Source organism: Eptatretus burgeri, chromosome 7, assembly GCF_056783735.1.
Source record: "Eptatretus burgeri isolate ZD-2024b chromosome 7, Ebu_testis_v1, whole genome shotgun sequence".
NCBI classification, from domain to species: domain Eukaryota; kingdom Metazoa; phylum Chordata; class Myxini; order Myxiniformes; family Myxinidae; genus Eptatretus; species Eptatretus burgeri.
Genome location: NC_140967.1, coordinates 44,361,105 through 44,373,262, shown reverse-complemented (window position 1 = coordinate 44,373,262; position 12,158 = coordinate 44,361,105). Strand labels below are relative to the sequence as shown.

At 43.0% G+C, this 12,158-nt stretch overlaps 1 protein-coding gene across 1 annotated transcript in view; it reads right to left on the bottom strand.

Moving 5' to 3' along the window:
* The window catches only part of PRMT5 (protein arginine methyltransferase 5), a 96,926-nt gene that overhangs the window by 62,677 nt on the left and 22,091 nt on the right, over window positions 1–12,158 (bottom strand). The window contains exon 4 of the mRNA XM_085888259.1: window positions 7,180–7,314. Coding sequence (XP_085744385.1) covers window positions 7,180–7,314 — 135 coding nt within the window. The remainder of the gene's footprint in view (window positions 1–7,179; window positions 7,315–12,158) is intronic.

Here is a 12,158-nt window from a genome sequence, read left to right as displayed (position 1 = left end):
TACATGTTTTAAGTGATTTCCAACCCCCTCCCCCAAAAAATTGTTACCCCCCAAAAAAAAAAAATTTAGAGAATTTTTTTTTTTTTGCATTTCTGCATGTTTTAAGTGATTTCCAACCTCCCCCAAAATAAATTGTTACCCCCCCTCAAAAAAAGATTTTTTTTTTGCATTTCTACATGTTTTGTGATTTCCAACCCCCCCAAAAAAAATTGTTAGAGAATTTTTTTTTTGGCATTTCTACATATTTTAGTTGATTTCCAACCCCCCCCACAAAAAAAAATTGAGAAAATTTTTTTTTTGCATTTTTACATGTTTTAAGTGATTTCCAACCCCCCAAAAAAATTGTTACCCCCCCCCCCAAAAAAAAAAGAATTTTTTTTTGCATTTCTACATATTTTAGTTGATTTCCAACCCCCCCCAAATAAATTGTTTGAGAAAAAAAATTTTTGCAACTTTTTTTCAACCAAATTTCGATTTTTTTTTTTTTTTTTTTTGCATTTCTACATGTTATAAGTGATTTCCAACAAAAAAACATGCCAAAATTATAATTGCGGCTGATTTTGGAACTTCAGGTGGATATACCCATGTAAAATCAATTTCTGTCTCAAGGAATCTAGTTATGACGAATGAATTGAGTATGTAAAAGTTAAAAGTAAAAGGGAAAGTTGCAAACTATAACTCTGTGAGCACTGTTGACGTCAAATTGAATGAATAGGATATCAGGTTCACTTGAGTGACCTAGCAGTATTGGCGGCGGAGGTTTTGCACTCTACCGAGTGCTCCCCTCTAGTTGCTTCTGCCCTTGCTCAGGTCTTCTCTGTACCGCTTGCTGTGCTGAATGTCCAAATGTTGATATAGAGTTTGGGGTCCACAATGACATTTTTCCTGGAGAATGTCTTCACTGATCCTTTCTGTTTGGTCCTCAGCGCATACTTAACTGTCTGGATTGCACTATATGTGCCAATGTCCATTCTGCAGGACTTCAAATCAATGATGTCCCTCATAGTGATGAACGATCCTTCAACTTGAGGGCTATGAAAACAGATCAGTGCCTTGACCATTGCTGACAAATGTGGATACTTTCCTTGTCGGAACACTTCCATCCACCAACCATATAGAGGCACTTAATTGTAGCCAGCATCAAGTGGAGATGGCAATGTCTTCTCCACTTGAAATTCTCGGACTTCTCGGTCATAGGACCTTGTTTCCGATTCCTTCATGACATTCCTAACTAACAAGGGCAGACTATTCAATCGCCGCCTGGTTGTGCTATGGCCTCGTGCCAGGGAGGCTGATGCAGCCTCCACAAGTTTGTTTCCAAGAGGAAACTTCTTCTGTAAGTATGCTTGTTTGGCCTTTGTTTTGAAGTCCTGAATAGACGAGTTCTTGATCAGTGACCCACAGCTTCCATAGAACAAATCCTTGTTTCTTTGAGCATTAGCATCTACATCAAGCTGTCTGAGCTGTGATGGCCCAGCATTCAGGAGGGCCTCAGGTTTGATGAAACGCACAATAAACTTCTTGAATAGGTCTATCTGCTCGTCATGGAGCTTGTGGATGAGAAGGGTCTTCGACTCGAACATCATCACACCCTGCTTCACCATGCAGAGGACTGAAGTATAGAAGTTCAGGGTCAGCAGTGTGTCCAACCTTGTATAGAAGAGTTTTAAGCAAATCCTCTTCTTCCTATTCTTCCCATCTTCAGTCATATTCTTGGCACCAAGGGATGACATCATTTCCCTCAAGTGACTTCTCACTTCTGATGAAAGATCTTTTTTGTGGAAGATTGTTACCAGGGTTGGAAGGTAAAGAGACTTGTCGGCTTTGTTGAGGAAAGAATAGTAGAAGATGGTGTATACTTCGAACAGCCTCAGATTTGACAATGGCACGTCATAGTTGGATATCTATCTGTGTGAAACAAATCTCTCAGGCATTGTGAAACCAATTCCAATCAATTCACGGATTTCTTGGAGAAAGTCTCGCAAGTCGGTGGACCACTTGATATTATCGAAGATGTTGGTACGAAGTTCCTCAATTCTACAGTGAAATGGCTGACAAAATTGTCGAGTGGCATTATGGACATGCCATGTGTCTCCATCCACATGTAAGAGATGAGGGGTGGGTCCTTGGCGCAGCGGCATTTCAAATCAAGATTTGGAACCTCTCATCACGTTGCAGGAGTCCATAAGAACTGATACAAGGTTTTCCCAGGGAATTTCTTTTGACTCCATTAGAGTGGTGGCCGCTTTCAATATGGAGTTTGTATCAGCTTTTATCATGCTGACAGAGGCCAAGTGGTGTATCACAGATGTCTGTTGAACAGGTGAATAGAAAATGACGAAGATGCAAACAACCTTTTTAAGATTGTTACTCGTTGATTCATCCATATTCATAGAGAAGTGAGTGGACCTTAGAATCTGGAGTATGTCCCCCTCCATTGTAGCAGACAGTCCATACTTCATTTTGTAGGATGCACTGGTCTGGTCCATGGACAGTCCATTCAGTGCTTTGGGATCTCTTACCATTTCATTAGCGAGTTCAATAAGCCTAGGTGCCATTGAAAAGAGTATTGAATTCTCCGCCAAAACACCAAGCAGCATTGCCTGAAATCAAATTAGAAACAATGAAGTGCTTTTGACCAATAATAAATCTGAGGTGTTAACAGTGGTTACATTTAGTTAAATTAACTTCAATATCTGCACAACCTCCATGCCATCATTCCCATGATCAAATCTTTTTGGTCTGAAAAACAATAATAAACTTAATTACATGCAAAACGAGCAACGCAAAAAAAAAAAAATTAACCCCTCGTGCATAGAGATGATAAATATTTTGACTTTAATTTTTTTAAATCTAACTCCAATCAATAAAGACAAATCATGTGACTTATCAGTCGCAATAGAGTTGATAAATATTTTCTGATTTTTAAAAATCATTATTCAATCAAGATCATGCTGCTCATGTAGTCACAAAACGTATATGTCATCCTTATTTTTATGTCAATAATTAAATAACTTTGCATCATTATTCAAAGTTTTGCATATCATGCAAAATATCATACATTTTCTTCATTTACCTCATGATTAACAATGTGGCCTGCTCCTGGCACTATTAGTCATGGGGGGTGGGTCCTTTCTTTCGATGGTCAAGTTGATCACATAAGCAGGATTTAGTCCGTATGGTGTCATCTTCTTCAGAGGGGCACCGAATGACCCAGCAATTGAATAGTATATTTTCCGTGATTCCAATTGCTGCATGTGCTTTTTGGAAGATGAATGACTGTGGAATGCTTTGAAACCTCGGCCGCCAGAGTCGATCGTACCATTGCACCACGTGCACAACGATTTTCCGAGCTTGTCTAATTTTATGATAAAGTCGCCGTAAAGTGCGTTAACAGACTTCCTGTTCACAGGAGTCATGGCTTCTTTCTCCATCCATTCCCCACAAAACTTATTCTTAATTCCCTTATCAATTTCCTTGATTCGCACAGCATCTTTTCTCTCGACGATCACCATTTTGATATCTGCTAGTTTAGGTAAGGCAATGTTTGATTGGCTCGGCGGGACATTCTGGTCCAATGAAAGATGGCGTTTCTTTACATGTCAGGGTTATTCGAAAATGCAGTTATATATGGAAACGGAATATGATGTAAAATCGGAGATGGAAATTTAACTGTGGGGGAAAAAAAAAAAATAATAATAATCACATCCCCGTACAAGCTGCGATTTTCTCCGAATCTCAATATTCCCCAATACTGAGAACAGAGCAGCACATTTAATTGGTCAAGATGGTGTAATATTTCACCCAAGTACTGCTAAACAGAAGGTTTTTGAAAGTCAGTCAGGTCAGGTTTTGATTCTTTTTAACCTCCGCCATCTTCGAAGATGGACGGAGGTTACCGTTTTCACCCCTCTCTGTTTGTTTGTTTGTTTGTTTGTTTGTGAACAGTATTACGGAAAAACTCCTCGACGGACTTCGACGAAACTTGGTGGGGGGGTTAAGTATGGTCCAAGGATCATGCCATTAAATTTTGGACTTGGTCCCCCCCCCCAAAAAAAAATTGTTTGAGAAAAAAAATTTTGCAACTTTTTTTTCCAACAAAATTTCGATTTCTTTTTTTTTGCCTTTCTACATGTTTTAAGTGATTTCCAACCCCCCCCAAAAAAAAATGTTGGAGAAAAGAACTATAACTCTGTCAGCACTGTTGACATCATATTTAAAGAATAAGATACAAGGTTCACTTGAGTGACCCAGCAGTATTGGCGGCGGAGGTTTTACACTCTCTCGAGTGCTCCCCCTCTAGTTTGTTGTTTTTTTTTTTGCTGTCAGGTCAGTCAGGTTTCTCGACTGCCACTGGTAACATGTAAACCAGTGCTAACTGCCGCATGGTCGGGTTGTTGGCGACTAAACCGACATCCCTCACTAGCTTTGCCAGTGGGAAGGGTGACTGACACCCTGCCAGGAAAAAAAAACTACACCTGCTAAAGGGCTCCTTTAAGGAGCCAATGGCCACCCAGTAAGGAGATGGTGTCTCCGAAAAAACACCCATCCGGTTAGACCAGTGGTTTTCAAACTCTTTTTAGTGGCGACCCAATTTCATAACCTCTCCACATCGCGCGACCCAAAAGATTCAAAACCCAATTCATAATATACAAGATAAGATTTCATATGACACAAGAACATTTACTGTTTACTTTATTCACCATCGTCATGTTTTCAGACGAGTAAACGGAGAATAGCCGACAGTATCCAAATAGTACAGTTGAATGTTTCAGAAGTTTAGTCCGAATGACATTTAGATACATCAGTGAGAAGGATGAGCCTGTTTTTCAGAAACCAACTTCTCTATTCATGGAGAAGTAGATGACAATGCCAGGATCATATCATGCTCCATTTCTAGGCGATTTCTGTATTTTGTTTTAATCACCACCATGGTGGAGAACGACTGCTCACAAAAGTATGATGAAGGATATGGCATGAGAACCTTAATGGCGTGCCGTGACAGGGTCGGGTACGACGGCAGCATTTTGCACCAGAATGTCGACAACGAATTCGTCCGCGCAAGACCCTGCACTCCTGAATCCTGCTGGAGCTGTACAAGCTCTTCCTGTGCTGTATCACCTTCATCAGCAATCGAGTCCAGTGGAGCCGTGAAAGGGTCCGAACCACAGAAAAGGACTACACATCCAGCTCAGGGAAATAGTGCTCGAACTGTTCAATGAGCGACCGAAGGTGACATGCTATCTCCCCAGAAATAGTCGAGCTCAGTATAATCGTACTGGCAGGTCGTTAGATGCTCCACCAGACGGGGGAAAAGGCTGAAGCGCTTTACAGCTGCTTTGTCTGCCAGTAATTTTAGTCACCAGAAATCCGCTCATTTTGTCGTGAAAAATCATGAGGTTGGCGTCTTTGCCTTGGAGGGAGCGGTTGAGGACATTGAGATGTTCAAAGATGTCAACGAGATAGCACAGTTCTGACAGCCAAGTGTCCGACTCAAGCAACGCTACACTACCCATGCCGTTTTCCCTTGTGTGCGTAGGAACTCCTTCAGTTCATCTTTGAGCTTGTAAACGCGCAGAAGAAGGTTTCCTCGAGATAACCATCTGACGAGTGTAGAATAGTAAATTATTATTGTCGGCATCCATCTCCTGGCAGAATAGCCTGAATAACCCAGTGTTGAGGGCGCTCGATTTGATGTGATTCACCATTTTTACGACTTCTGAGAGCACGCTCTGCAAGGTTTCTGGCAAAGTACGAGAGGCGAGCACTTCTCGGTGAATCATGCAGTGTACCATGGAGATCTGAGGAGCCACCTCAAGCAATTTAACCTTGAATCTAGAACGCACTCCTAACATTGCTGGCGCACAGTCTGTTGTAGAACCGAGCAACTTTCCGAAGTCCAGATCATGGTCACGATAAAACTGCTCTAATTTCCCAAAAAATGTCCTCGCTTTTGGTGGTGGCCTCCAATGGTTTGATGAGCAGAGGCTCATTGACAAAGTTATCAGCCTTGATGAAGCGGACCCAGACGATGAGTTGCGCGTATGATGCGATATCAGTGGACTTGTCCAACTGTATGGCGTGCCACGGCGATTCCTTGATCTTCTGTACGACCTGAGCCGTTACGTCCAGACTCATATCTTCAATTCTGCATTGGATGGTGTTGTCAGAGAGGGGTATAACTGCCAGTTTCTTCGCCGCTTCCTCCCCAACCATCAGAGATACCATGTCCTTTGCACAGGGCAGCACGAGTTCTTCCGCAACGGAGTGAGGCTTTTTAGTCTTGGCAACATGGAGCGACACTCGATACGAGGCCTCTAATGCCCGATAATTGGTCTGATGGCATGTACCCTCTCTGTCAATCCGCGTATTCTTGAGTGCAAGAAGTTTCCTCTCAAAGAACGCTCTCTCCTTATCCTGATAAGGCGCATGTTTTGTAGTCAAATGCCTCTGCAACTTATTTTGTTTCATAGACTCCATAGAAAGCACTTCGAAACAAATCACACACTGAGGCCTCTGTGCCCCACTTTTATCCACCACGTAGTAAAATCCAAGGTCCAGAAATTTATCCAGGTAAGAACGTTCTCGAGATTTGCTGGTGGCCGGTGCTGCCATCACAAATAAGGTCTCGAGTCGTACGTGGAGACGTGAATAGACGTTAATGATAGAGTCAGAGTCTGAGTGAGAGGCCGTGGATCAAACCATTAATTTCCCACCAAAATGAACCACCCTTCAGCGAGCCCGCGCATCGGCTGGATCCCATTCCAAGCGTGATCTTGCGCCGGTTCCCATACTTTGAACGAACCGTTTATATTACATCCCGTAAAAGCGAACACTGATCGAAAATAGGCAATTTTTTTTTTCGCTGCAAGTGGACGGCCGCGACCCCACAAAATTTGCTCGGCGACCCCACTTGGGGTCGCGCCCTCAGGTTTGAAAAACCAAGGGTTAGACCGTATTTTTTAGGTAGCAGGTTTCAGACAGAAATTCGCACAGCAACGATGGATGGACAAAACATCAATAAAATAATAAATAAATAAATAAATAAAATTAAATAAATAACAGAGCTCCACCTTATTTTCTACAAAATCCATGATCAGTCAAACCAAGCAAACAACAGCTGAGCAACAAGGATACAAACAACGAACACCAGGTGATGACCTGAGTGACGTGTCTTACCGCTTGCCCATGATGGCTGCTGTGCATGTGGTACATGAGACAGCGTGCGAGGTTACTGTTGTCTGCCTGATGTAGTGATATGAGCACGGCAGGTAGGCTCAGGTAAGCCGCAAAACGCAACTCCTCCATAAATGCCTGCATGCATTAGCAGCAATTCAAAACAAAAGAAAGTTAAAAACCCACATAAACACAACTTCTTCGAACTTGTTCATCTTTAAAGATGTGTATCTTGCAGTTTTAGTGCCAAGAAGAAATGCTGATTCCAAAAACATGTCACCATAAAATTATACAAGTTCCAATAAAACGTGAACAGAACAATGTTATCCACATTCGGGAAATTATCTGATCTAACGTGATCACCTATCAGAACCCTTTTTAAACATTGACCATCTCCAAAGTCAACGCATGCACTTTTAGCAATTCACACTGGACACATTGTGCAATTAACATCACCAGCAGACACCCCCGCCCTCCAAGCTGGAATACAAGTGTAAACCCACAGAACAATGATGGTCGCTTCGTGTCCGGGGAGTCAAAGAAATGTAAACTTGTCAAGGATAGCACCACGATCAATATCGTAATCACCAGGATGAGTCACGAGGTGAGGAAAGCGTGGTATAAAGACTCCGCACCTAGAAGGTATCTTGTCTGCACCTATTTGTGGTGAGGATGTTGAGGTCATGGAGATATTCACTTACCTTGGCAGTGATATTCAAGTCTCTGCTGGCTATGAGCAAGAGGTCAATAGACGTCTGGGTCGGGCCTGGGGAGTCGTGGATTCACTGGATCATGGGGTGTGGCGTTGCCGGTACCTGTGCAGGACGACGAAAGTCTGAGTCTTCAGGTCCTTGATGCTTCCAGTCTTGCTTTATAGATGTGACTTGGACTCTGACCAGGGATCTGAGACGAAGACTTAATTCCTTTGGTACCAGGTCTCTTCGGAGAATCCTTGGCTATCGCAAGTCGGACTTTGTGTCCAGGAAGCAGTTGCTGAGAGACTCAATTGAGATTTGTTACCTGCATCGTCCGTGAGCGTCAGCTGCGGCTGTATGGACATGTGGCACGTTTTCCTGACGCTGACCCTGCTCACCAGATTCTCTCAGCGAGGGAGCCTCGTGAGTGGAGAAGGCCAACAGGCCGACCACATGCCTCGTGGTTGCAGCAGGTTGATCAGCATCTTAAAAAGATGGGGATGGGCCATGCATCGGCCTGAGGGATGGCCAGACGGTGGCCCCCGGAGATCCAGTGGAAAGCGGACACAACGACGCGCTGCTCTGGCACATGCTCCCATACTAGTGGGGCAGATAACAGCAATTTTTGAGAGCAATCGTGCAAATGATGATACAAGCATCAGATTTGGCACATTTGTTCTCCAGGGGATTCTAATCAAATCTGCCTAATTGGCCATTTAAAAATCCAAATTTTGATAAGAAAAAAAAAAAACTTCAAAAAAAGTCAAGATCACGAATCAATGTTGGATGCTGGCTGAGATTGGTGAATGTTTCAGAAACATCATCAAAGACGTTCCAAGTCTGCCATGCAGTTTTCTTCCCATTACCACGGAAGGCAGACACGACGTCACATCCAGTGAATGCATGGAAGTATGGGATCCCTCTAGCTTTCTCAGGCCCTATTACAGAAACTACCTCATGGACTGGAATCCATCGCACATTGGCTCCTTGGCCAAAGGCAATCCACATGTTCTCAAGACCTAGTTCCTGTAAGGATGGCAGTACAGATATTGCTATGACTAGTGTCATTAGCCTTAATGATCATGGACTTGCCACCATCCATCGTTGCATCCCTGGCGTGTACAAATATTCGAGTGTCAGCTTCTTCATGACAACATGGAGACACAGCATCCAGTGACATCCTTGTGTTGCTAATGGCATCTTCTCCTTGTGTGACAATGACTGTGCTTGTCGTCTGTGCTTCACACATCTTTTCTGCAAGGAAGTGAAACAGCTCAGTCTTGTTGCTGTCATCTCGAAGAAAGCTTCTCCAGTTACTTTGGGTCTTACTGGTTTCTGTCACTCTTCTTCTGATTCCTTGCCACCTTTTCGACCTGCCTCGGACTTCAGACTTTACTTCTTGTACACATCAAACACTACGTCCACCTTCTCGTACCTGGCACCATAGGATTCCACCTTTGGGATGATGTCTTCTTTAGCATAGTTATCAAATATCTTTGAAGTGCGTGGAGGTAGGGCATTGATAAGTGCTGAGCCATCAATGATGACTGCATCTCCCCTTGGTTCTCTGTCTGGGATGTTCACTTGCGCTTCAAGAATTTCAGCCAGCTGTGAGTTCAAATTTTTTTTGAAGTTTTTTTTTTCTTCAAATTTTTCAAAATTTGGATTTTCAAATGGCCAATCGGGCAGATTTGATCAGAAAGCCCTGCAGAACAGAAATGCCAAATTTGATGCTTCTATCAAAATTTGCACGATTTTTCTACTATGTTGTTCTTCTTTCGGCTGCTCCCGTTAGGGGTCGCCACAGCGGATCATCCGTTATGATCCGCATTCTGATTTGGCACAGGTTTTATGCTGGATGCCCTTCCTGACGCAACCCTGGTCGCCTCGTAAGACACAGGGATAAGGATTGGGTTTCGCCACGATTCCGGACTTCCCTACACCCTCTCATCACGTGGCCCAGTGCAGAGCTCCCATCCTCAAGCGATCCTCCGAGTAGCCGGATTACAGGTGCACGCCACTACGCCCGGTCTCACGATTTTTCTACTATCTACTACACTATACCTAACCGACCTGACCTGGAGGGTGGAGGTGCCACCCTAATTGCTGCTCTAAATACAGTAAACCATTAAATATCGCAGGTTTGAATGTCACGGGTTTTGACAAATCGTGAGCAAACTCGTATGTACAGGTTTAGTTATCGCGGATTTAATTTCGACCAGTCACGGTTTTTGTGCTGAGTTGTGATGGTTATCTTGTGCAATGTTAATAATGACGCTGAAGTGTAAAACTATGGAGAAAAGTGATCACTGGTGGACCCCGCTATTAGCAAACCCCACGTATTCACGGTTAATAAAATGCGACCTGCTTCTACATTCGCAGCCCTGTGCTTCGCATATTCGCGGCGTTTTTTTTCTCGAGATATTTCATTTTCTCTTATGAATCGTGAACCGCCAGGAGCCTACCCCATCCCCCCCCTTTTTGCCATTGAAACAATGCCCCAACATTCGTGGAATCTTCCAGGAATATATCCCACGTGAATAGCGGGGCTGGACAGTATTGTTAACAGTTTAGACTTTACACATATAATTGTAAATCAGTGGCACTGCTGCAGTGACGGTGGTAACTGAGACACGCAGCACATACAGTACCGTATTGTACCAAGCTCCATGTCAACACTGCGTTCAGTTATAATTGTAAACAATTCCTTTGTTTTCAGTTGCAATTGCCCTTAATAATTTTAACCATGGCTCCTCAGAAGAAAACTCTTTCTTGTGGTGAACCAAATGCAAAAACAGTCAAGGTAAGTGATGCCTTTGACTCAGAGAATGGAGGTTTTGGATTAGTTTGGCTGAGGTGAGAGTACGTTTATTTTATTTACAGCATCTGCTGATTTAGGATTAATAAAAAAAAAAAAAACACATTGACATTACAAAGAGAAACAATTTAAGAGATTACGGTTAAAGGGGAGGAATGGTTGAGGCTTTGGGAATAGCAGGATAATCTAGAGGTACACACACTCACCTCAAAGCCATCTCACCTGGGTTTGCATTCTGACCGAGTTATAAACTGTCATCCTGGTGTTTCACAGGCAGGGCGATTCGTCAATGCGTGTGCCGTCCTTCGGATGGATGTTAAACTGGGCGTCCCATCTGCTGGCATTAGTTGGTGTACGTTTAAGACACCACGGTGTCCTTTGCGAAGAGTAGACGAGCTATCTTTGGCATTGTGGCCAAATCCCAAATTCCCACCCCAACTACTGCTCAGAAGGCAATGGCAAACCGCCCATTATAATAACCTTTGCTCAGAAAGCTGCGTCGGCAGCACCGTTGCTTTGTGAAGAGTATGGTACACCAGTGAGAGAGAGAGAGAGGTGGGGCTTGAGAAATTATAGAAAGGAAGGGCCACACATTTAATCTGCTTCAACACATCAGGAGACTTCATCGAAAAGACAATATATATTAATTTTCCATGTTTATTACCTCTGCCACTGAAGGTGGAAGGAGGTTATATTTTCATCCCTCTCTGTTTGTTTGTCTGTGTGCAGGATATTTCAAAAGGTTGTGGACGGATTCGGATGAAATTTTGTGGACAGGTTGAGTGTGTGACAAGGACAAATAGATTAGATTTTGGTGAAGATCCAGATCCGGATCAGACTACTAGAATTTTGTAAGTGATTCTTCACAATTGAGAGAAAGGGCCAAAAACTATATAGCAAGATCTCAAAAAGTTGTGGACAGATTCGGATGAAACATGGTGGACACGTTGGGGGTGTGACAAGGACAAATTGATTAGATTTTGTTGAAGATCCGATAATTTTTTTAAGTGATTCTTCACCATTGCGAGATCGGGTTAAAAATGATATATAGCAAGATATCTCAAAAAGTTGAGGACGGATTCGGACGAAACTTGGTGGACAGGTTGGGTATGTCGCAAGGACGATTTGATTCGATTTTGGTAAAGACCCAAATCTGGATCTGCATACGAGAATTATTTAATTTCTAAAGTGATTCTTTACCATCGCGATCGAGCCCAAAACGACATAGTACTGTATAGCATGATATTTTAAAAATGTATTGGGCCCGATATGTTCTCGTGGATCAAGCATTACATGGCGGAGGTGTGTGCTCTAGCGAGTGGCTTTCTAGTTTCAAGTGTGATGAGTTTATCTTTGAGAAACTGATTTTGGAAGCCAACCGCAAGTATGGTTTGCCCAAGAAAGACCTTAACACATTAACGTGGCAAAATAGTAGTGGTAAAAACATATGGGATGTGCAATCTCTTGGA